The sequence below is a fragment of the Gymnodraco acuticeps genome, unplaced genomic scaffold (genome assembly GCF_902827175.1).
Source record: "Gymnodraco acuticeps unplaced genomic scaffold, fGymAcu1.1, whole genome shotgun sequence".
In the NCBI taxonomy this organism is placed as follows: domain Eukaryota; kingdom Metazoa; phylum Chordata; class Actinopteri; order Perciformes; family Bathydraconidae; genus Gymnodraco; species Gymnodraco acuticeps.
In genome coordinates, this window is record NW_022990082.1 from 451,679 (window position 1) to 477,486 (window position 25,808).

At 40.8% G+C, this 25,808-nt stretch overlaps 1 protein-coding gene across 14 annotated transcripts in view; it reads left to right on the forward strand.

Annotated features, from left to right (window-relative positions):
- The first annotated feature begins 1,077 nt into the window (after positions 1–1,077).
- The window catches only part of tcf3b (transcription factor 3b), a 31,177-nt gene continuing 6,446 nt past the window's right edge, over positions 1,078–25,808 (forward strand). The window contains exons 1-17 of one of the 14 annotated variants that reach the window (XM_034216262.1): positions 1,079–1,660; positions 4,502–4,598; positions 4,843–4,890; positions 6,529–6,601; positions 12,158–12,231; positions 13,269–13,341; positions 13,942–13,982; positions 14,213–14,345; positions 15,383–15,429; positions 22,441–22,540; positions 22,628–22,728; positions 23,024–23,147; positions 23,286–23,341; positions 23,900–23,975; positions 24,540–24,601; positions 24,788–24,976; positions 25,603–25,714. In XM_034216262.1, the coding sequence (XP_034072153.1) occupies positions 4,524–4,598; positions 4,843–4,890; positions 6,529–6,601; positions 12,158–12,231; positions 13,269–13,341; positions 13,942–13,982; positions 14,213–14,345; positions 15,383–15,429; positions 22,441–22,540; positions 22,628–22,728; positions 23,024–23,147; positions 23,286–23,341; positions 23,900–23,975; positions 24,540–24,601; positions 24,788–24,976; positions 25,603–25,714 (1,384 nt within the window). In that variant the 5' untranslated portion in view covers positions 1,079–1,660; positions 4,502–4,523. Of the gene's footprint in view, positions 1,661–3,494; positions 3,697–4,501; positions 4,599–4,842; positions 4,891–6,528; positions 6,602–12,157; positions 12,232–13,268; positions 13,342–13,941; positions 13,983–14,212; positions 14,346–15,382; positions 15,430–22,440; positions 22,541–22,627; positions 22,729–23,023; positions 23,148–23,285; positions 23,342–23,899; positions 23,976–24,539; positions 24,602–24,787; positions 24,977–25,602; positions 25,715–25,808 lie in introns of those variants that run through there. The other 13 variants (XM_034216263.1, XM_034216259.1, XM_034216261.1 and 10 more) reach the window with 13 other exon arrangements.

Consider the following 25,808-nt stretch of genomic DNA (forward strand, 5'->3'; position numbering starts at 1 on the left):
CAGAAAATCAGCTACTAAGCAAAAACGACAAATGTTTAATCGTTCAAGCTTCTTAATTAACTGATTAATTTATCTTTATTCGGGTAAGGTTCAGTTTTTTTCTCATAGAAACATCCGCACATCCCTTTGGTCTCTGATGAATAATAATGGCACTTTTTGTTGTTGCTATTTTCTGATTCTTTTGAGAAAACTACTTGATCAATTGTTAACATAAACAGAAGACAAATAAATCATAATAAAACATAATAATTGTGGTGTTGCAGACATAGTGGAAAATGAGTACTCCCCTAAATAGTAAATAAATGTTACTTCGACTTACATTCATAGATGTGTTGACAAATGAATGAATTAACAATTTCTACACAATGAAGTGATACTTGAAGTCTTGTTTTACCATGGACATAAGTTATTGAGCATGACAACACGTTCAAAATGTCTGATAGATTTAATAAATAAAATGTCTGATCAATCGACATAGACTGGGGGTGATAATGGACCTTTTTATTATAGTTTTAATTAAAAGTATAGTATTTCTAAGTATATTGATCTGTTTGAAATATTGGTTTTACAATCCACACATGTTTGGAAATGTGTTTTTTAAACATTACATTTTTAAAGCTACCAACAAATGGCCTGAATATTTCTTATCCATAATCCCTCATAGCCTACACCAGGAACATATGTTAAATGGTTGTATTGAATTCGAAAAAAAATGATGCCTCCTTTAAATGTTGAGATACAAATTACAGTTAGCTAGGCATTGTCTACCAAACACGTTGAGTTTACAATTGCTGTTGTAATTATAACGAAATAATTTAAATCCTTGGTTTAGATATATTGTTTTGTTTTTAAAAACAGCAAAAGAGGTCACACCAACCAAAGTAATAAAATGATGTCAGCGGGCATGTTGGAGGAGCCCCCCTCAGCCAGCTTCCCTGAGCACACAGGGAAAGTGAGCGTCAAGAAAAAGGCGGGCTTAACGTACATTTTCAGCCGTTGGTTGGCTTCCGTCGCTGCCAATCAAGCGTACACGCTCCCCCATTGGCTGAGCCCCTTCACATTTATCGTGCCATCTCGTCAAGCTGCTGCTGTTTAATCGCAGGTAACTTTCTTACGATAGCCTTCCGCCGTACGACATAGTGCTCGTAGCGCTCTTGCATTTTAAGGATTGCAGATACGACACACAACACTGAGCTTCGACAATAGACATTTCCGTCGTTTTGGCGGTTGTTACACGTTAAAGCTGTATTTTTCCCACTGTGAAAATACCCCGTCTCTCAAAGGCGTTTGAAATCGGACACCGCTGGCATTGAGGCCCTCACTTTTGTGCGGAGGGATACGTTGTTGCGTCTGACAATGTGGACGGAGGTGGTGAAGATGTCTACGAGAAGAATGAAACCATCTCAGTTGTAACAACAAAAGGAAGACGCGAGATTAGTTACTATAATAGATTTGTTTGCACCCAGACTTGTAACATTGTAGCAAACACGTGGGCGCTGTGTTGAAGAGCAGGCTTACCGGGACAAAAGGAAAGACATCTACGGTGCTCCAATGCGTTTCATGCGCTGAGGTCGAAATTCTCTTGAAGTTTTATGTTTTTCTCCTCGCCAGTCTCCGCTTTTCTTTTTACTGTTGGATATCAGACACTTGCAGAGGAGAGGTAAAAACACCTTCTTTCACTTCATGTTTCGGGGGGAAGTTGCATGAATACGATGGCTTTCACTGACACCTATTTTGACGCCTGACATTTTTCGAAAAGTTTTTGGGAATGTGTGGTTAAAGCGGGGGGATGTTAAGTTTTTGTCTGGTTTGAGGTGGCGAGCCAAGTGTGTGATGGTCCCCGCATTGACCACGGAGAGAAGGAAATTACTCCTTTGTTCTGCAAAAAGACCCCACTAACGTTAACTCCTGCTTAACAAGCCACATTTTGTTTTTCACCGAGCGTATCCGCCAAAATGTGCAAATATTAATTGTAAAACGTTGTGTAATGTTCCTGAGGATTTAAGCTAAACTTTGTGTTGCGGGCCTACATGTATTTTCCACACAAGCCACGAACAAACTTTCCATAAAACCCCCTTTTGGCAACCCTTTAAACATTCCTTTATGGAAGTGTCTGGCCACCAGCTAGACTTTATTTTATTGCACATTTGGCAGGAAATTCCTCATGCTCCCACCCCCACCACTGCCTCCTCCACTTCACTCCCCTCATAATGCACGACTTGAACCCTAATATGTGAGAGAAATAAGTCACCATTTGTTGCATGAAGTTTGGAGCTCTTATTCTCCAGGGTCACGACCGTTGCACTTGTTTTACACATCATTTGTTTCCCCTAGGCAGCCACAACTGCAGATTATGTTTTTAGTTAGTACTCAGGATGATGTCAACATGCTTCAAGATAAATGCTGAATGGGTTTAGTTGTCAGCCCCTGGATGTTGGCCTAGCGGAGATGATCAAATAATGTACAGCCAACATCCTGTGGTGCCCTGGATGTTTACTGTCATTGTTATAAACTATTTCACCTAAAGTGGATATTATTTATCTCGGGCACAAGACATTCACATCCGTTTTCTTTTGAATCAACAGTTGAATTTGCGTTTTCTTTTCAGCACGGCGGCCCCTGTTGTTCCCGAAGTAATAGCATTGACATAAACACATGTTATGTTAATTACTTTGCTTTTATTTCCCCGTTTGACAGGACTGACGACAACAAAAACATGTTCAACCTATGCGGGCGGAAATGTAATTTTTAATTACACATATTTTACCGCCAACAACAGTAGTAAGAGGATTGTTAGACAAGTACAACAAGCTTCAATTAGCCCATTATTGTTTGAGAGGCGTAGTAAAAAAAACAAAAACCGGTGGTAGGCACATGCATTTTAAGTCGTATTATTAATGAATTTAAAACCATGTTTGATAAAGTGAAGCATCTGATTAGCTCTATGGTTTGATACACTTGAAATCCAGGCTCTTTTGTGGAGAATGACCTGCCTTCTCTGCCTTGGTGGGGTGACAAAGACCCCCTAATCTGCCTGCTTCAAATATTGATCCAGCAGAAGCAGAAGATGCCATTTTGTTGCATTAAGCCCCTCAGTGAGCTCCACTGCATTTAACCCAGTGGTTAAATAATATTTAAGTTTATGTTAGTGGTGTGTGTGTTTGGCCTATTTTTGTCATGGATTGGCCTTCTTATCCAAAAGTTTGGAAAAGCAGTGACAGCCATGTTCCTAGCTTTTTTACACTTGGGGCGATGTGTGTGTTTTCACTTCCTTTCCTCGGCTCAAGGTTAAATTAGTTCTGCCTGCCTGAGTTCATTTCACTTGGAGAGCACTGTTTGTCTCTCCTGAAGTGACTTTTGTTATTTCATACATGCAGAAAATTACTTGGGACATTTTATACTTTTGTTTACACTTGATATTTTTTTTTTATTGACACTTTCAATGATCTAAACCCCCTTTGTTTACATCTAGCAAATCCTCGAAAACAGCAACCTTTTTTCTTTTCTTTTTCGGATTGCATCCATTCTTTTTGGCAGTGCTGTATAACAAATGAGGCTGTAAAAGCACACCACCTGTTGGTGTCCAAGTGCCTCTATTCCTCCACTCACTCCCCTCACCACTGGTTCCCTGTGAGGCGTTCAGGCGCTCAGAATCAGAGAGCGGCCTAAGGCTTGCGTTGGAATGCAAAACACAGGGTAAATCCGCATTCATGCTCACTGTCATTTGACAAGGTTTCTTTCTGAGTTGACATATGGTAATTTGGTAATGACGTGTTTGCATACAGTCATTAGCTCTGCCTTTCACCCCTATTTCCTTGGGCTAACTATAGTCCCAATTATGTCTGTAATTGTAAATGTATTACATACTCTTTCATGTAGCAATGATTGACATATGGCTGTGTTATTTGCCAGGGTTGCGTAGTATAAAAGAAAACATTTTAAAGTCATTACTTGGTAGTGATTTGACTGAGGGCAGAGTGTCTCTTCTACTGCTTGGATGGGAAGGCAGGGTCTGAATGACATTAGCAGTATTAAGTAGACCCTGCTCAAGTGAATAGCGTTAAGTAGCCTTATGTTTTCTGTTTTCCCTCATTGGTCCGTGTGATAGAGTTAGTAATTTGAGCCGCATGTTTTGGCCAGCTGAGTCTCATTGAACGACAGTGATATTTTATTTTAAATTCTCAGACTCACAAGATTTTTTCCTTCTCGCTCCAATATTTAGGTCATGAAAATCACAAAAAACAAATTTGATGCGTTTGCAACCACAACATTTATTATTTTTTTCAACAAAGATGTTGACATAGCCCTGCATTGGTGTCTTCAGGGGGCCTAACAACCTGCCAATATGAATCATCTCTGGGGTTGTGATAAAGCAAAGATAGAGTAGTTTGAAACATTCATTACCATCACCCTCTGTTATTTTTTTTAAAGAGCCAAATGTAAATTCTCTTTGTGCTTGCTAGTGCCATTAAAATCCTGTATCTGCAAATTTCTCTCATAGGGTTTATTAGAGACTGAAGGGTATGAACGAACAGCAGCAAAGAATGGCTGCAGTGGGAACTGACAAGGAACTCAACGACCTCCTGGATTTCAGCGCGGTAAGAGAGTGGGAGAGCAGTCTGGGTGGTTCTGGGTGGCAGTTGTAGGTGGGTGGCATTGGGAGAAAAGGGCTAAAGAGAGAGCGATACAGGTCTGGGTTTGAGTAGAGGAGAGCTGCAGGTCTGAATGAGAGAAGTGGGGGAGACGGGGAAGGGGTAAGCAAGGACAAATTCATTGGGATGCCTAATTTCTAAAAGTCTGTAATATCACAATTTGATTTTTTTTGTTTTGTTTTAACATCAGGTTGTGTCAGCCCAAGATAATTCCATCCTTCATTCTTGGCATGCAAAGGTATTACTGATTACATCAAAAGCATGTCGAGTAAAAATAATGCTGTACCTCAGGGTGACTGTAAAAAATGATATCAGGATTCAAATGTAGATTTTTCAATTATGTAGATGATGTAGAGATATAGCAACAATAAGCTGGTGTCCACTGTAACATGTGAAAAAGGAACAATTGCAGAAAACTGCGCAATTTTTGTTACCCCTGTTTGTCTTGTTAACCGAATCTGAGGGGGAAATATTGTTATATGTGCATTTTGCAGACAGCTTCTACATTTATTTTTAGACATTTTCAAAGAGGCTGTCATAAGGTATCCTCTTGACATTACCTAGAAAGTGCATGGAGATAGCACTGTATTCTTTTTCTGTGTTTCATTCTGTTGCGAAGCCTTTGCTGAGCTCTACGCCGACATAAACATCTCTTAGGCCCAATGGAGCCGTTACATTTTCTCCTTTTTTTTTAAAACATTGAATAACCAGCTAAATTGTCAGATCTGGATAATTTACAATGTATAGAGCACAGCAGGTTATTTAAAACTGACCTATAATGATTATTTGTCAGCAGACCTAATGACCCGTGAGATTTATTTTGACAGTACTGTTAATTTATATAGGACTGTTTATCCAATTGCAGGAATTGTTGACATTTTATGAAGAGTAAAAATGTTTTACGTGTTTTTGTGCATGTTTTTTGACGGAGCTTCATTATAGTGACTTGCATGATTCAGTCTGCTTTGTTAAATGTCCTATTCTCTGCCACCCCATCGGTATTTAAAGGAAACCTAACTCCTTGTTGTGAAGGGGCTTTGTGGGAGGTTCCCATTAGACAGTTGGGTTTGTGTAAGAAACGCTCAGATTGATCAGCTGCCAATTTGTATCAGCAGATGTTCCGTTTAAATACAACATTGATAATTGGGTGAGAAACTGTCGAAAATGGTACAAACAAATGTCCTCCTTTGTTTATCTGCTGGCTAGTCACGGAAATGCATGCTAGATTGGATACGGAATAAAAAACATGTTTGAGATATCGGCAACCAAAAATGTAACGGAAACAAAGATGGTGTCCAAATCGGTTGTTGGACCACGTAGACCTAAACTGTGACAACAAAATGACACAGAAAAGAGAGAGATCATATGTGGTGGTGGCAGATTGTGTTTTGGTGTCCTACTTTTAGTAAAGGTTTGTACAGTAGAGTTTCGTCACTGAACGATGCCACATAGAAGATATTGAAACCACACCATAGCCTCATGGTTAAACCCACAGTGGCTCGTGAAAAAACAAAATCCCTCAGCCTGAAAACTAACGTTGATGCTGCAGATCAACTTATATAAAAATACTCCATGCTTATTTTGGGGGAAACTTACTCCTTTATTTTTTTTATAGCAAATAAATTATTTTTCCAATGTGGAGTTTTGCAACACTAAGCATGTTTGTAACTACATAGGTTTGATCAGCATGCTTTACTCGCTAGAAGTCGTCTTAACAAGGGTCAAATAACTTGTTTTATGTCATTTATGTCTCCCATAAAATTAAAAACACAAACTCAACAACATGTGTATGTGATGTCCTTTATGACATAGGATGTGTGAAGTGTGCCATCCTTTGCTTTGTTAGTTACGTTTTATTTCCTCTTTTGTCTTGTAGATGTTCGCGCCTCCAGTAGCCAATGGGAAGAACAGGACGATGACGCTCGCCAGCAGTCAGTTCGGTGGATCAGGTAAGCGCTCGAAACAGTTCTCAATATTTCTTGGCAAAATCACTTTGTGGATGTAAATACTTTGGCTCTAACTAACAAGGCTGTGTGTTTTGGCAAAGCAACAATATAGGAGTTTAATGTTAAATCCCCATTATATGCAAAATAAATCTAAAGTTGACTAAAATCACCCCAAAAAGCATTTTCTCACTAAACTCTCTTGGTATTTAGCATGCAGGCAGTTTCAGTTTTGTCTGCCCCAGTTTTGTGACCACTGCCTCAGTAGGTATAGAGGTGATTTAGATTTCTGGTGCTTAAAGCTCTACAAAAAACAACAGCAACATTAACATCATCTGGGTTAATCAATAGATTGCACAAACCAGATTTCATTGAAACAGTTTTCTAAGAAAAATAGTGTTCCTAATTGCCTGTGCTTGTATTTGTTTATTCAATAGTTTGTAATGAGAGGGTGTATTGTAAGTCATTTTAGAAGAAATTCAAATGTTGTTACAGGCTACGGTTTTCTTTTGGCCTGTTTATGTTGTTGTCTCTTGATTCTTATCTTAACAGAACAATGATCAATTCAGACTTCTACGAAGGATTAAAACTGTGCAGATTTTATTTCAATATTTAAGTTTGAATTTAACATGCTTTCACCCACATTTCTCTAGTCCTTGTATCACTATTTTAAAAGTGTGAAGTAGCTGTAACCCCCTCAAGCACCTGAACCTTTTGAATAAGCCTTTCTCTCTTCCTGAATGTTATTAGTAAGTCGTGTTACTTTTGTTCCCTGTCACCCTCCCAACCTGGCGTGTGAAATCGAGTCACACTCCTCAGTGGTCCCCAGAGTGAGAACTTTGCCACAGAGGAACAAAGGCAAAAAAGGGGGCTTATGGACTTGAAACGACTCCCCCACCATGAAGTGTAAAACACTCCTCCCCCAACACGGCACAGGGCTCTTACCCCCACTGATCTGCAGGAAATGGCTTGAGTCCGAGACAATGTCCCTCACCCCTCGCTCGCAGCCTCTTAAACTGGCCCAGCATGCAGTGAGTGGTCAGAGTGGAAGAGAGAGCGCGGTGAATGGAGGGATCAGCCTGTCGAAGGCAGGATTCTGTTTGTTTCTATTACAGCAGGCAATTACTAAGCAGTGAGGAGTTAATTCCTTTCCCCCCTCCTCATGTCCCAAAGTGTGGCCCTCGGTCATTGACACCTATTTTAATGCCGTACTTCATGCTGTCCCACCAAATAACAGCAGTTCTAAGTCAAAATGCTAACATCTGTGGATTAAAGCGCCTTAGTTTCTCGTGGATTTGTCATATTACAATATACAAACATATAAAATAAAGAATGTAAATATGAAAAGGAAACTTAAATACTTTGTGTTGCACTGTTGGAGAAGCCTGTGACACAAGATTTTCATCAACATAACTACACTGTAGCTATGTTCGTTTGACAAATAAAGAACCTTGATAAAGTAGAAATATGAACAAACTCTTAGTTAGGGCTAAATGATATATGGATATTGCCGCCTAGTGCGTGATAAACATATCGTGATTGAGATATTGCACATGCACATTTTAAATAAAGTTTAAGAATAAAAATGCACTTACTAATGTCATTTTTTTAGGGCTCTTTGCATTCAGTTAAAATGTTGCTAATGGTTTCCTTCATATTTTTTAAAGTGAAATAACCATTTGTTGCATGTTAACAGTTTACTTAATAAAAGCAGCTTAAAGACAACATTGAGCAGCCTTTTTAATCATTGCTAGTCATGTCATTATGGATATATAGTCAACAATGTTATCCCAAACGATCCTTATATCGTTCAGCCCAACTGTTCTTAGAAGGAAAATAGATTTTGACATGATTTTAGTTTGTAATGCTGCATTTAGTTGCATATGACCATCTTTATTTAAACTCAAACTGATAGCTTGTTCTTTCAAAAATCAATATGGCTAGGAGCCAGGAAACCTGTTTATTACAGAGATGATGACCAATAAAGAACAATGTCCATGACGTCACTCTGGGCTTGTATATTCAGGCAGGCAGCAGCGCGGGAACGGCAGCGAGCGGCCCAGTGGCCCACCAGACCTCCTCTATTCATCAACACAAAAGTGCTCAGAGGGGTGCTAATTGCATTAGGCGTCCTCCTCTCTTCCTCAGTGGCTATTGTGTGTGTGTGTGTGTGTGTGTGGGGGGAAGAAGAGAGGATTGGCAAGAAGTGTGGAGGATGTTTGAGGAGTTGGAGTGTGTTGGTTTGTGTGGTGGGAGCCGGCCAAGCCTTCAGGCAGGCGTCCCCTCTGTCACCTTTGCAGCTGCTGGCAACGTCTCCAACCCCCGTCACACACACGCACACACATTCACACACACATTCACTGGACAAAACAGGCTCGCTTCCCTTAGATCACAACAAACAACATTGTGAATGTACACATGTGGTCTCTCATGGTTTGGCTTCTGATGCACACTCCTGCAGTATTGTCATGTGTTTCACTTTGCTTTGGTGGGTTTTACTTGGGAAAATATAAGCCCTCCAAAAAGGGGAACATCTCAAAGGAGAGTGGCTTCCTTCTTCAACTAAATTAGATGTTTTCAGAGCCTGCAGCCGCGTGAAAGCTTTGTGGCACAAAACAAATATTTTTTCTGGTGGTGTGTAAGTATTTGTCTTGCCATGGGATTTTCTCTGGAAGTACATTCACACACTAGCCTGCCAAAGTCTGGATGGATGTGATATACGTCCAGAGAACCTGTTGTTTTTATTGCCAACCCCATGTCCTGCTTATTTCTTATTTCCATGTCTTATTGGTAGATAAGTCAGGGATTTCTTTAGTCTTATTTTCCCAGTTTGATCATCAGTTCAATTTCATATCTTTTTTATATCTTCATATATCTACTTCCCCTTGATTTAGCCAAACATCCCATGGGAAAAGGCGATACAGATTTTGCTTTCAAACAAGTTATTTGCAGACATTAAGTATTTAGTGGTAATAACCATTTACATCTTATAAAGCATATTTTCCCCACAATTGGCATAACCAATCTGTAAATATGACTTCAGGCAGTCAGCGTTTGGTCACATCATCCAATATGTGCAGTCTAAAGTAATGATTGTGATGATGGGGTTTGCATTAACTGACATTAATTCATCTTATATTTCTATTCCCTCACTAAATATAAAAAATATGAATGATTCATTTATATTTGTAAGAACTTTCAAAAGGTTTTGATTTCTTTCCTTAAATGTATAAGCTTTCATGGATTTTAAAAACCATGCACACTGGCCACTTTATTTGAATCATGGTAAGTTGCTCTTATACAAGCAGTAAGCACGTTTGAAAGTCGAATTGTACAAACAAGACTTGTTTTGTACCATTCAAAGTAGGTCAGAGATGTACTCCTACATCAATTATTTTGGCCAGTAAAATATATGTAGTACTTTGTTTCAAACCAACCCGTTGCCTGTGACCTAAAAACATTGCAATGGACACTTTTCAGAGTCTGCATTCATCTGCAAAAACAGACCTGCCTAATCAGGGCTATTTTTTATCCTTATTTCATCAGATTTGTATTCCTTTGTACCCAGTAGTGCTATTTCTATTTCTTATTAAGAACATGCATATAATGTTATATCCTACTTGGAATGCCATCACTGTAACGCACATCATTTCACATTCAAGGATCTGCCTTTTTCATATTTTTATTATGAGAATTGTTAGTGCTGTAACAGTCATTCAAATTGATGTGTGGCTCAAATGATGCTGTGTTGGGTCCTTGAATTTGTGTAAAACTGGACCTGGAAAGTCCTTGCATCTGATGCGTTAACGGTGTGGAACTTGTTTGTAGCATTTGATAGATGTTGTTGGCATGGGAAGCATGCTGGTATCTTTTTAATTCAGCATTATTTGATATCCTTTTGTGTTGGCATGTTCAGTTTTTAAAAACACCAATAAAAAGGTCTCCTCTAGCATAGTGGGGCTCTCCTAGGCTGGCTGAGCGTCAGTGTCACCTCAGCAGCTATCCACCTTGTTTTAATTGCCTCAGAGTTAATTACTCCAGCAAGTGTGAAACAATGTTGTCAGACTTCTCCTGCACAGCCGTGCTTTCGCTCTACCCCTCTGCACCCCCGCTGGCCAAAAGCAGGCTCTATAAGCGAATGAGTGTTGTATATAAAACGACTGTGAAGATCAGAAGTTACTCTCTTTGACTCGTTGCTACTCAGTGCAGGTTATTCTTGACCCTGATGTAGATGTATGTGTTACCTGTGTACTTGTGACAATACTTGAGATCTAGCTGTATTTTGGAAGTGGAACAACAACAGTGTTTGAGCTAAGATGTTTTTATTGCCCATTGTTGAAATAGATTTTTATCTCACTCATTCAGTCTCTCCTGGCGCCTAGCTTTGGCCGAAAGCTCTCCCCACAAAGTCTGTCATCTTTATTTAGCGGCGAGCCCGTCACCAGCGTCCTGTGCCATTGGACATGCTTGACGGTGGTGCTTCTCTTTATTAGTGCTGTGGCCCTTCAGCGGGGCCGGTGTGACGGTGAGCGAGGCGGATCTTTTGAGGTCCGCTCTCCACCCTGCTCGCCTGGTTCTCCATGCCACTGGCATCAGCTCCATAGATCACGGCTGTCGCTGTGTGTGTAGGTGCTTGCACCGCTCTGTTAGTCTCATCACTCATTCTCACTCGTCAGCCAGGCTGCTGATCTCACCCAGACCCCTCTCTCTCTCTCTGCTTTTCCTCCCTCTCTCTCTCCTTCCACCCGCTCGCTCTCTTTTGCTTTCTCACACACATTTTTTTAATTAGGCAAAAATCAAAGTGGAAATATGAATATTCATAAGGAAACCGCATTAATATGCACAATTATGCAAATCAGCATGCAATTAAGGCGTGTGTCTCCAGAGAGCCTGGATAGCATTAGTGCATAAGACGGGGAGAAGGGGATGATGGGGGTATTTTGGAGTTTTCTGCTCCACCAGTCTTTTGGCAAGGTTTTTCCTTTGTGCCACACATCGGTCCTTTCTTTACCTGAAACATTGTGGGTTCATGTTTTAGCTTTACACATATTGGGTTTGTCGTATTTCATGTTTGTCAATTTGATAGAGGGGAATTCAAATGCAGTTAAGATGACATGTTATCCTCTTTGATTACATTAGGGATCTAAATGGTTCATTTTCTGCTATTCAGTGACCGTAAAGACACTAATGGGTACACTGAGCAGCTTTCATATGGTTTTGTTTTTTTCTCAAAATGGTGTAACATTGCATCTTGTAAGCGGCATCTTTGATCAATAGTGATGCTCTCTGCTGGCTTGTGAAAGCCCATTGTGACCACTTAAGGATGTTGAATGTTTAGACATAGTGACAGGCTCCCTTGATATGACTCCAACATCCGGGCATTTCAAAAATAAATGTTACCGCAGTGACACAAGGGATAATATGTATTTGCTGTCATATGGGTTTTTCTAAAATCGTTCACAGCGTTAATCTAACCTGTCTTTTCGGTCTTTCATCTCTACTTCTGACTAAATCGCTTGTCCTCCTACCTGTCAATCCTAACATTATGTCCTCTTCTCACAGCGATAGACGAGCGCAGCGGCTCTGGGTCTTGGGGCTCGGCAGAACAGAACAGCCCCTCTTTCAGCCAAGGACGGGTAAGATCTGAACACACACTCGCACTCATAAATCACACACAATTTTAAGTTTGGAGATCTAAGCATTAACACCAGATGCCATGATATTTGTCACACACGTTTGGTTAATCACGCTGCCATAAATGAACAAACACACACATCCCCCCCCCCCCCCCCCCCCCCCACCACCACCGCCACAGCAGCTTAGTACTTTTTCCTACCTTGTGCCATGTTTGATTTGAAGTGGTAGTTGTACTCTCTACCTAATAACCTTGGCTCAGGATCCTGCATTGGCAAGCTCTCCAGTAGCCCAGAACCTGTGTGGAAGCCCACCGGTAATTGCAACTTCACATCCGCTGTAACTGTCTTGGCACAACTCTGTGTAAATACAGAAACAGGGGGTGAAATAAATGCAGCAGGCTTTGATTACCACAAGTTGATAATTAAGAAAGTCGGTTTGAATCCCCCGAGCTGATGCAGATTTGTTTGGCATGGATCCTGTTAGTTAGAGAAGTAGAAGCAGGGTAACCACTAAGAAATACTGTAGGTGTGCAAACTAAATAGCTTGGCCATAACGTTGAGATAAAAACATCCCATCTACTGTCATTGTGTTCACTTGTTTCACAATCCATGCCAAAAAATACATTTATTCATAATTCTTATATCAAATTCCTGTTTTACTGACTGCGCACGTGATTTTGTTTCCTTAAATAAATTAACTTACTGTAAAGAGTCAATTATGGTATGCTTATTTTGTCTCAACTTGATCTCTGTCATGACATTTCTTGTCTTTCTGTGAAACCAATATCACTTTGTGTTCATGGCAGTTATTTTACAAGGAATTTAACTAATTAGAAGCAGAATCTAATGTCAATTATTTATATTGTGCCCCTCTTGTACCTTTTACAAAGCTAACATTTTACTGGGGAAGATATCATAGTAGAGTTTCACTGGGACACATGATTGGTCCTTGAGATGTTGCACGGTTTTTTCTATTTACTTTTATTGTTCTTTTTTTTAAGGTTAGTAATGTTGTGCTTTTCCCATTGCTCTGACAGGGTTATGGTGAAGGTCCCCACTACAATGAGCATGAAGGCCTGTCCTCTCCGTTCATCAGTGCAGGGGTTGCAGGTATGTTTCAGAATAATATTTTATAAGTGACTCTGATTTTTTTTTTTTTAAAAGCTTGATTATTTATATTAGTGTATACATTTTATTCTGTGTGTGTGTGTGTGTGTGTGTGTGTGTGTGTGTGTGTGTGTGTGTGTGTGTGTGTGTGTGTGTGTGTGTGTGTGTGTGTGTGTGTGTGTGTGTGTGGTGTGTGTGTGGTGTGTGTGTGTGTGTGTGTGTGTGTGTGTGTGTGTGTGTGTGTGTGTGTGTGTGTGTGTGTGTGTGTGTGTGTGTGTGTGTGTGTGTGTGTGTGTGTGTGTGTGTGTGTGTGTGTGTGTGTGTGTGTGTGTGTGTGTGTGTGTGTGTGTGTGTGTGTGTGTGTGTGTGTGTGTGTGTGTGTGTGTGTGTGTGTGTGTGTGTGTGTGTGGCCACTGAAGCAGAAACCTTCCCTAGGGTTTTGTCTGGCAGGCGGCTTCATACAGCTGAGCGTACTGAAAAAGGGAGGGCATCCCTGGACTTTTTGTACTTTAGAAGATGCTACTTTATTTGTTTTTCACACGCATCATTGCCTCAAATCTGTATACAGATCATGTTTAAACCATCTTGACTTTTATCTTACAGGTAAAAATGAGAGGCCACCTTACCCTCCCTTTGGAAGCCAGGTATGTTTCATTCAGCTCTTCTCTCTCACCCCCGTAAGGTTATGTGTTAGAGCTAAATTCATGTCATGCGTCATGCAAAGGAAGCCCTTTTCTCACTTCTCTTTTCATGTAAAATGATTTGAATGAACTGTCTTCATTTCTAAGAATAGAAGCCGTTTATGCCGTGTTACCCCACGCCCCTGTATTATTAGTAAAACCCTTTTTACCTTTTGCTCTCTTTTTTCCTCTAGCCTGGTTTTCATCCCAGCGAAATAGCGATGCCCAGCCCAGATGCCATGTCCCCCTCTGGCCTGAAATCCGGCTCCCAGTTTTACCCGTCGTACCCCAACAACCCCAGGAGAAGGCCGCCTGACGCAGGTATAGGTAAGTTTACTACATAAAGAATGGTGCATGTTGCTGGGCATTTCTTTATAAATTATTTTCATATATTTGTAATGTGTTAACCCAGTGCTGCAACTACATATTTCCTTCTTTTTTTTTCACATTCCGATTGACATTTTCTTGATTACTTATTTGGTGTTTGTTAGTTAATATGTATGACCAGAAAAGAATGGCATTACATAGGTACAAAGATGTAGACATTAGGCAAGTATTGCTTTAGTATTGGCTTAAAGTAGGGGTCTCAAACTCAAGGCCCGGGGGCCAAATCCGGCCAGCGACTTCATTTTATGGCCCCGCAAGAGCTTGCAAAGAATATAATACGTTTATTATACGGTTACATGCCACTTTACAGAAGCAGGTTGCCCATAAACTACATGTCCCACAATGCATCTCGTTTTGTGGCATGTGCACTGAAGAGACTTGCAATTATTTGCCCTGGACTTCTGCTTTCAGACGTAGTTAATGACTAAGTTATTATCCTATCCGATAATAATCCAATTCAGAGGCAATAATGTAATATAATACATTATTTTATGTATATATTTATATAGTTACAACCGGCCCTTTGAGTGCAACCTTTATGTGAATGTGGCCCGCGGTGAAATTGAGTTTGACACCCCTGGCTTAAAGGATTAATAAATAAAAACACGTTACCATTTCACTTAAAGAAACAAAAAAAACTCACACTTACAACTTAATAAAATTGTCGGTGCATAGATGTGAAATTAAGCTAGCTAGACCCAAAGTGCTTTGCTTATTTTCTGTATTCAGTTTTCTACAAATTGTTTATTTCTGTCTTCGTAAACTAAGAAAAAAAATAAAAATAAACAAAGCTTTTTGCAGATGAATGCACAGCAACATTCATGTACATTGACACACTAACACACACGGCCCGGTGTGTTTTTTGTTTTACATTCTGCAGAAAACAGACTGCAGACACTGTACCTGAACTGACATAACATTGGCAAATGTGTCTTTATTTGTTTTTCTCTTCCACCTTTTTCTCTGTCTGTATGTAGAAACCCAGCCAAAGAAGATTCGGAAACCCCCTGGCCTGCCGTCTTCGGTGAGAGCTTATTTCTGCTCGCCTTCACAGCTCACGGTCCTTTCTCTCTCCCTCTCTCTCTCCAGTTTCTTACACTCTTTTTTCACTACACACTTCATAGACACAGACACACACTGCACTCTCCACTCTGCTTGAGCAGCTCTGTGACAGACGGGGGTAAAGACCCTCTGCTCAGTCAGACTCTCAGTGAGCTGACAAGGCAACTCAGGCCCCAATAAACATCATCACTGCGGTTGTCTTTACACTACACTCAAGTGGTTTCAAGTGGTCTTCAAGGTCTGGTTGTCATTTAGACGAGCAATTTTATAGGATTTAGGGGACTTTGTCGAGCCTGGTAATTCACCTTCACTGTTGGCTCAATCTGAATATATGTTTTGTAAGAACACCAATGTCCTGGATTTGGGTAATGAAGAATCATGCTGCCAAAGCAAGAGGGTTTGAAGTAATCTGTGTTCTGGTGGCTGGTTGAATGTTGGATCCAGTTCAACGTTTGTAATAAGACTAAGGATTTGTTTTTAGGGATAGTTCAGATGTTTTAAAAATAGGATTATATAATGTCCTGGTACACTATGTGGAGTGAGTGTTTTATCAATAGTAGATGGAAATGGGCAAGACTCCAATTTGGAGAAGCAGACAGGAGTTACTGAATGGAAGCGAAACCGTATAGTGCTGTGGATGATGGCCCACCAGAAGAATTTGGTATTTTAGATGATGTATATTAAAAGAGAACATGTTATGCTTATGCAAAAGTTATGTTCATATTTGTATTTTTGCCTCTGGGACATGATGCTTTAACTTAAAAACCTAAACCAGTCTTTATTTTTCTCACACTGCCTGTGCTGCAGCACCTCTTTTCACCCTCTGTCTGAAACCAGAGCCCAGTCTGCTCTGATTGGTTAGCTGGCCGGCTCTGTTGTGATTGGTCAACCGCAAGAGATGTCCCTCCCCTTAGACCCCGTTTACACGAGGACGAAACGGGTTGTATCCGCATAGTTTCTCTTGCGTATAGCCCTTTCGTTTACACGAGGCCGTAACAAAACAATAGAAACGGACCCCGCAAACGATAACTGGTCCCAAGGTGGATAGATCTGCAAACGTAACGCTCTGGGGGGGCAAACGGCTCCGTGTGTACGCCTCTATACGATCATTTTCTGATAACGATGAAATAGCCCCGCCTCCCTCTCTCCACGTCTCCTGCTCAGAGATCAGCTGCTGGGCTGTCAGAAGAGGGGGAGGAAAAGAGAGGCTCCGTTTTTTATTATTATATAGAGTCGTTATCAATTTGTTTTAAAGCTCAATAAATAACAAAGAAGACCTCTGACCGGCACTTTTCTAATTTTGTACGGAAGATTTAAACTTTAGCGGACATGTTGACCGGCGAAAACAAATGTTAACGGAAATTCTGCCGCACGGTTCCCTCGTCCCTTGGAAGAGGCGGAGAGGTGGGTGTTTTTCATCTGCTGGTGGACTACCGGAGAGATTTACAGCAGGAGCACACGCCAGCTCTGTCCACCGCGGAGAATAAACAGAAGGGCAACCATGGCAACCATGCTCCGGGGTCTTCTTCGCTGCTTTTGGTGTATTTTGTGGCGGCAGCAGCACCACTTACAGGCCCGGCATATGTACTACAGCGTTTCCAGCGGTCTCGTGTGAACGGGCACGTTAAATTAATCGAATGTGTGTGTGAACGGAAGACTTTTTTGAAAACGCATACGGTGCGTAAACGTTCCCGTGTAAATGGGGTCTTACTATCATGTACAATGATAGGCTGATATGATATGCGCCGCTGAAAATGGCCGCATTGTCTTTTGGCTCCTCTCCAACTTTGCCCTTTTTCGTATTTTGTGCGTGTTTATTTACTTTTTGCCGTTTTACTTTTAACATGGTTCTGCTTATCTGTATTATTGTGTTGCATTGTTGGAGAAGCCTGTGACCTAAGATTTTCAACGACATAATTACTCTGTAGCTATGTTAGTTTGACAATAAAGAACCTTTTACCTTGAATGTGTTGGAGTATGTTAGGGAGTAAACAAGGGAGTCCAATAGAGGGGTTTCAGGCAGGGGCGCAGAAAAATTCTTTCAGAAAGGAACTTTGGGGTTCAGACCATTCACATGCACAACAACCTTAATAACACACTACATCTAAGGGAATACCTCAAAAAGCATAATAAGGCCCTTTTTTAAGTTATTTCCAGGCTTTACCTATCAACTTTAGACAGCCCTTTCTGATAAGGAATAGAAGCGGTTATATCAACCCGTGCTATGTGTAAAGCTACCAGCCTAAGCTTAAGGCAATATAAAAACAATAATTTTACATTGCAGAACACGGGAGATGTGGTACCACTGCCTAAATGGGTTAGTCTGTTTGCATTTTTATGTGACTTTTGCCCTTTTTTAAAACAACAAAGTAAACTACAAACGTACTCTTCGAGTCGGTGGTAGACCAGCCACTTTTATGTTCATAAAATTACTATTTTTGTCAAAGGAGTCTGGATTTGATGAGCATAAATAATGGTTTCAGTTTCCCGCTGCGAAGGGGTTTTGGGTGGTATTTGCTTACCAGAGCTTCATCTGTTCTTTACAATTGTCACTGCAGTGTAAACATTCAAGATAAAATGGCTAGGTGATTAGGAAGTAAATACTACACACAAAATAAGATGGTAGGTTGAACTAACCAATTGTGTCACTCTCTTTTGTAGTTTTAGTTTCTAAATTATTACGTAACTGCCACTACGTTTTATTTTTTGCACTACTAACTACTAAATACTGCTAATAATTGCATTTGTGTGACCATCTATGTTTCATGTTGTCTGTAGATGTTTAATTGCTCTTTTTGCTGCACTTTTAGTGTACAGTTGTGCTGCTGTGTTTATTGTATTTTGTTACTCTGGCACAACAATTTCCTTCGGGATAAATAGTCTTATCTTATCTTAAATATTCAGTTATTTATACCTTTTTTTCCTCTTTATAAATAGGCAAGTTGAACCTATTTGATACTAAATTCAACATGGCTTTTGAACCCCAATGCTATGTGTAAGCGCTACACAGTAACATACAGCGCTCTCATATACTGCACCAATTGTCACATTTTGTCAAAGGGCCCAGAATTCCCAGCAGCTGATGTGTGGATGGTTTCGACCACACATAGCTGGAAGCACAAGTCACTGGGACATTTTTGAATATATTCTGAATGAATCTTACTGTAAGTTTAAAGCGACTTGACAGAGAATTGAAACAGGCTGCAGTTGCATCATTCCCATTTTTAGATTATTTCCACTGCTGCCGAAGTTCATAGATGATTCAGAGGCCATTTGCTCCATTTGAATTCCACATAGCTCCACTTAATATTTTACCCTGCAGATACATGAAAGGTCTTAATGCCCAACAAATGCTATGCTGGTGAATATGATATTTTTAGTTTAAAGGACCCTTCTGTAGAAACCCAATCTTGCTGCTTAAGCTGCGACTGCATCATCAATCTGAAATACTGCCATTAGACACAAAGTTCTGTCACCCAGTCCTCGTGCTCCCGTAGTTCTCAGATGACAAGAGCCTCAAAGATGATCTGGAAACTTTTTGTCTACTCACTTGTGGCCTCTGCGTATTAACAGTGTCTTGAAAGGGGCTTCATTATGCTCATTTTCAAGTTCATATTTATATTTTGTGCAGATACTGTGACATGCTTTAATGCTTTTTGTTTTGCATACTGCTGGCCGGCTCTGTTGTGATTGGTCAACCGCTTAGAGATGACCAGCTCTTTAGCCTATCACATACAATGTGTTGGAGTGCTAGCCAAATTGGCACATTGGCATAGAAGCGTAGTGATGTCACTATGTTACAGAAGTAAACAATGGAGTCCAATGGAGGCGTTCAGGAAGGGGGGGGAACTCTCTTTCAGATTTGAGCCTTTGCCGACCATTTACATGCACAAAAACCTACATAGCACTCCAGTAGCAGGGGAAAGGCCCCCATAAGCATAACAGGCCCCCTTAAAGCATTACACTAGCAACTCATTTCATAATTTTTCCAAAATCTGTGCTGCATTTACTCTCAAAAGTATATATGAAAATTGACTCATGCCTGTGCTGATGTTTATTCAACGCATGGATGAAGGGAATTCAAAGGAGTTTTATGGTTGACTAGGTCCAAATCACGGAGCCATGGATGCGTAATCTGGCTGGAAAATAACTGAAGCGTTAACAGTGTTGCATTCAGAGTCCATCTTAGTTTGAGATCAAGTTGGAACAGATTCAACCTTTTCATACTTTCAGATCAACTATTAATCAGTAAGGAGATGGATCAGAGATGGATATGGTGAAGTTGCTGCTTAGCTCATTTCTAGATCCATATGAGAAGTCTAGTTTTAGTTTTTTTTAAACACATCGGTGCTATCCTCCACCTGTGGGTGTTGTCGTGTTGAAGTGGCTGCTGAAACCTCAGCGGCCGTCTACACACACTTCGCCGCAGTGACTGCATCACAGAGATTGAGTGTGAACACTCTGTCTGGCTGAGGCCCCCCTCTTTTTCTCCGTCTGAACCTCAGTCATTTCCTGCAGTGTGAACGATGGCCACGCGTGGTTTTAGTGCGAATGATGACATGTCTGTGTGTGAACCCCCCTCCCCCACCTCACCCAGCCCTCTGCCTGTGCTTCACCACATGATGGCCTGGGTGGGCCTCCCCCTGTGAGTGACCCAGTTGTGAGGCGCGGTGCTTGCGAGGCCTCTTAGCCCCGTGTCTGAGCCCAGATTAATGACTGCCAGTGATGATCCTGTGGTCTTTCGTCCCTCCCACACTCCCTCCCTTCCTGCTCCTCTTCACCATCCCTTAGACACACTCCACTTCTTCTCTTTATCTACTTTTCTTACTTAAATCATGTTGCTGTAAATCAGAAAGTTGACTATAACAGATGCACTGTAAAGGCAGTGTTCATTTGCCCTGAACTCTCAGTCTTCTGTATTCACCAAAACCTTCACCCCCTCTTATCTGCAACAATCAGAAACATGGAGGAACTTCTCTCCTGCCCCCTAGTTGTGTAGTAGACTTATCACAAAAACCCTCCTGGTTAGATAAAGCAGTTTTGAGGTTAGGTTGATGTTAATCTTCATCTTCTCGCCGCCCCTTCCCACTACCAATGTTGTTCTGGCATAGAGACCTTTACACGGTCATAACCTGAATTACATTAAACCCCTATTAGTTGAGGATTTTACCCTAGAAATCCCCTTTCTTCCTGAGGATACAATTATCCAGCAGCACCAGTCATTGTGTGGTTCTCTGTTCCCATCTAGAGCAGCAGGATTCACTCGACATTGTTCCCTATGAAAGAACAACTCAAAGCCTATTGTTAAATGAAGCCATCTCCGTCATGTTTTCCCCTGAATTAACCGTGATCATTTTAAATCCCCTGCTTCCTTCACACTCCCCTGGCCATATCAAGCTTTGTTTAAGTCATTTCGATTACCTTCTCTTGTCCCCCCTCTACGCCCCTTATCTCTCTAACCATTTCATAAATCATCAGGGCCTTCATTTTTCCCCCTCATTCCTCCCCCTTGCCCCTTTGCCACCCCCTACCCACTGCAATCTCCCTCTCTTCCTCCTTTTCTCTCTCCCTCTCTCTCGCTGACTGGATCCCAGCCCCCATCTCTCTCCCTCTCTTCACTCCCTCTCCTCAGCCCAGCTGCCTGTGGAGTTGGATGTGGTCCAGGAACAGGCAGATGGCTCTGTAATTAGAAGTGCATCTCTCCATTCCCTTTCCACTTCTCCCTGTTAAATCAAATTACAGAAAAAATCCCTTCTCTGGATTAGCATTCTTTGCAGCATGGCCTCCATTCTCTTCCTCTCTTCCTCCATGTGCCATGCACTACAGAGGAGGAGAGGAAAAGCCAGACTGAGTGGTTGCTGATGGTGTTGGGGAAACTGAGGGCTTCTCATGTCCGTCTTCAGTATGTCGCTTTGGAGTGTGTGTCACTTAAGGCCCAGCATCCATTTTCGTTGGCAATCTTTACAAAGGGAGTGTGATTGGAGTCTTTATGGTGCTTATATAAAATGTCAGAGCTGTCCATCTTCATGTTTTTTGGCATCCGTTCCACCGTTCATGCCATATAGAATGTGATAGTGCTAGTTTTAGGGGTATTGCCAGTGGAGTGCGTGTGTGTGTGTTGGCTCACTGAATGCATGGTATGTGTGCGAGCTGATACTGAGTGTGTTGCAGGGAGGGGCTGCAGGCTAGGCAGGGCGATGTCACTGGGGTCCTGGGAGCTAGAGGAAGTGCTAACTGTGCTCTGGGATTCAAGCCGTCGCTGTGCCCAGCATGGCATGGCCGCTGCGTTCTCCTCCACGGGCGAGAAGCCGGCCTGCCTCCACCGCCCCCAGTCTCCCTCTTGCCATCTTGTGGCCACTTGAAGCTAGTGTAATTACATGTTTCAGGATAGGGTGGATTGATTTCTTACTACTTTGTCTCTTACAGATTTAAGATTTGAAGGCTTTCTTATCATATGCACACTAGCTACAGTTTAGATATTGCAATGGAAATATTAAGTCCCAGGTTCCTCCTACAATGCAACATAGATATATATAAAACGGCGCGAGATTATCCTGCATGTCTTAAGATGTCTTGTATATGTTTCTTTTGTTGTTATTATTTATTTTTATTTTATTTCAATGTTGTTTTTTGTGGTTAAGGTCTGTTTTTTGGTATTGTTGACCCTGGTAGAATGGTCTCTTTTACTCCCTTTATTGTACATGTGAGGGTCTATGCATGTATGCTTTGTGTTTGACAATGCCAGAAATAAATCATATATTTAAAAAAAAAAGAGATTATCCTGCAAGACCAATGTGAATGCAGATGAAGTAAACTACACATAGATACATGTTGCAGATAATGTTGTAAAAGAGCCTCCCTAGGGCTACACATTAAGAACAATGTCTTTAAAAAGATCCATTATAAAAGATCCATGTTTGAGTAAATAGTGGTTATTTTGAGGACCAACACTAACTGATCACTGTTTGTTTAGGTGTATGCTTCCACATCTGGTGATGAGTATGCAAGAGACAATGGAGGATATCCCGGTGCTAAGCCTGGAGCCGTCTACCCTGGCTCTTTCTATATGCAAGGTAACCTTTCATAGAATATCAATTTGTTTTGTAATCGTATTTTGGAAAGTGTTTTCATATTTGCAATTTTGTCTCCGCCTTTATTAGAAGACCCCTGGTCGTCTTCTGGCTACTCCGCCATGCTGGGTAACTCTCCTCACATCGGACAGCCAGGCTCCTTCTCTGCAATCAACCCACAGGACAGGATGGTGTGTGCAAACCACCTACATTTTGTGCATTTTCGTTCATTTATAATCAAATTGGCCAATGTTACATGTAAGGAAATGATGTAGTGATAACCTTTCATTGGTTATACGTTCTGCACAAGTGTCCTTTTCTTTAATGAAACTAACATCATATGAGATGCATGATTTAATGTATCTGTTGGTCTATCTTGTCTATCAGTAATTGATCTGGTTTATATGTTATTTATCTGTCCTTCACATATGTTATTTTCCTGTGAGGGGTCTGTGCCTTATGAAGCTACTTGTATCCTCTTTCCAGAAGCGTCATCCCCTGCCTCTGTCCCCACAGAACTATCCTCTTCACGGCAGCGAAGTCAACGGCTTCCACTCGGCCCCCACCACCTACAACCACACGCCCACCATCAACGGAGAAGGCATCATGGGTAAAATAACTTTTTTAAATGAAGTTTTCACACAAGTATGTTGGTAGCATCTGCACCATGGTCATTTGTTTCTTTTGTCTTTTCTCAAAAACTAATTAATGGGTCATCCGACTAACATTATTTATTTTGTCTCCGCAGCCAACCGAGGCACAGCTGGCAGTTCAGGAGACGAAATTGGGAAGGCTCTTGCCTCAGTGAGTTATTTTCAGTTTGTTATTGTCTTTTTTTGTATTAGTGCTGGGCAATGAAACAATTAGAGTGATTTTGTTTTATATTCTCTGAAGGGAAAATATGTGAAGTCGGGCAATTTGTGTGAATAAAAAACAAACAAGTGTACATTTAACTATGGAGGGTGACGCTGACAAAGATGTCCCTTCAGTGGCTTGGCATTATTTTAGGTTAAAATTGATAATATTGATTGATTAATACATTGAAGAGATATTGCAATAAGAAGAAAACTGTTTCATTCAAGATCCTAATATCGTTTGAAATCATAAATGTGATTGTTTATCTGTTGAAATGTAATGGGTTTAAAAAAGGACAAGCAATTCTTAAAACCATTTCTTTGAGAGGAAAAAAATACAAATGCCAACAGAGAAGATTTTGTTCTATAAAAATGATTATTGGTTAAAAATACCCTTTTATAATTATTTATTTAAATGACTGTGGTTACACATTACCCATCATTAGTTCACTGTTCGACTAAACTGCAGTGAAAATCGATGTAATGTTCTGCTAATGAATTATTTCAGATTTACCCGTCGGACCACAACAGTAATAACTTCCCCTCAGCTCCATCTACTCCTGGATCTCCTCAGGCTATTGCCGGTACAGTTGGATTCTCACATTTTAAATCGTTAACAAAAACATATCATTTTACTATTTGGTTATGAAACGTCAAAATGTTTTGATTTCATTTGGTGATGTCGAGGCACTTGGATTCATTTATTCCCCTATCAACCTGCAATGTTTTGTTTTAAACACAATTTAAAGAAATTAGCATTTTCGTAAAACATGATTTAGTCTTTTAAAAGACTGTCTTTATCTTGCGTTGATGTAAGATTCGTATCAACTTAACAGCTGAGTACATTTAGTCAATCAGACGGTTGGTAAACTGAGTTCAGGTGGTTTTACCCGGTGCTTTATTCTCATTCATGCAACCGCAAATTGGGATAATGTTTCCATTTCAGCACCAGAATACCTGCATCAGTCGTGTTTATTTAACTTCAGTTTGATTGCAACCTTGTTTTGGCACACAAAATGAATCAGTTGAAATTCTTGGAGAGAAAATGATCCTCTGCTTGTTTAATGTTCTTCAGTTCAGAAATGTGTCTGCAGCTCCATCTGCTGTTGGGTTAGGAATTAACACTTTCCCAATATTGCTCCCTGCAGGAGCTCAGTCTCAGTGGCAAAGACCAACCACACCCAACTATGAAGCACAACCACACACACTGGTAAGTCAAAACATTGCTCTCTGCTACAAGTTAAGCCAAATGTTGCTATAATATACTTATTGAGTGCTTAACACTTAAGTGCACCTGTCATGTTCAAGTTATTTCTCATAAACGTACCACGCATTGATGCACTTGTATTCTCTTTTGTTAAATGTTCTAAATGCACCCTCACTGTGTTTGATAAAGCAAAGTAAATTGGAGGATCGTTTGGAGGAGGCCATCCATGTTCTGCGCAGCCATGCTGTGGGCCAGGGCTTAGAGGGCGCTCCCGATATACACAGCCTGCTGTCCTCGGTACACAACGGGGCCCTCGGGGGCCTCTCTGCAGCTTTCCCCAATGCTAGCCTCGCCCTCAGCAACAGACATCCTGCTATGGTGAGTCACATGCTCTGCTCAAAATCACTTTTTTTGTGTGTTTGGAAAAACTTTTGGAGTGATCACATAATATCCATTCTTAAACATCTCTGACATAATAGAGATTGTACTGTAAAGCAACAAGTACTTGCCCTTAGTGAAAGTTAAAATAAACATGCAGTATGTTATTTGTTCCATGACAAACACTTGATCTTAATGTTGTGTATATGTTGCAAAACAAATTAAGAGCCAAAAAGAACCGTTGCTAAAAAAAATAACAAATTGTACAATTTATGAGTTCATTATTGAGAGGGAAAAACAAACATGGGACCATTTGTGCCATCTACTGGACAAATAAAACATTGTGAGCGGGGAGTATTTTCATAAATGTTTTATTCGGTGAGTTAAATAACATTTATACACAGATTTCAACATCAACAAATATGAAAATATGTATTGGCTACTATAGAAAAGATGGCCTTCTGTCTAACTGTACATTTCCCCCTGTAGCTTCTCTGTCTCAACTTTGTCTTAACTTTGTACCAACACACCTTGTGTTGGGGAAGCTTTGCCGTGTGTTTACAGGGAAGAAGTTTTGATGTGTCTGTATTTGTGAGTTTCACCTCATGGTTCTCCCCCTTCATCAGCAGGGAGGGAAACAAGACGAGGCTTCAGGCCTTCCTCCCAGCAGCACTCTTCCTCACGGGCATCACGCATCCGGACCCACACCGCCCGGGGGCCAGCCCGAAGGCTTCACCAGTAAGTCCCACTAGATATTATTACTTACAGTAGAGTTTGTTGTTAGTGACACTGCAAAAATAACATGCATTTTATTTATTCATATAATGATTTT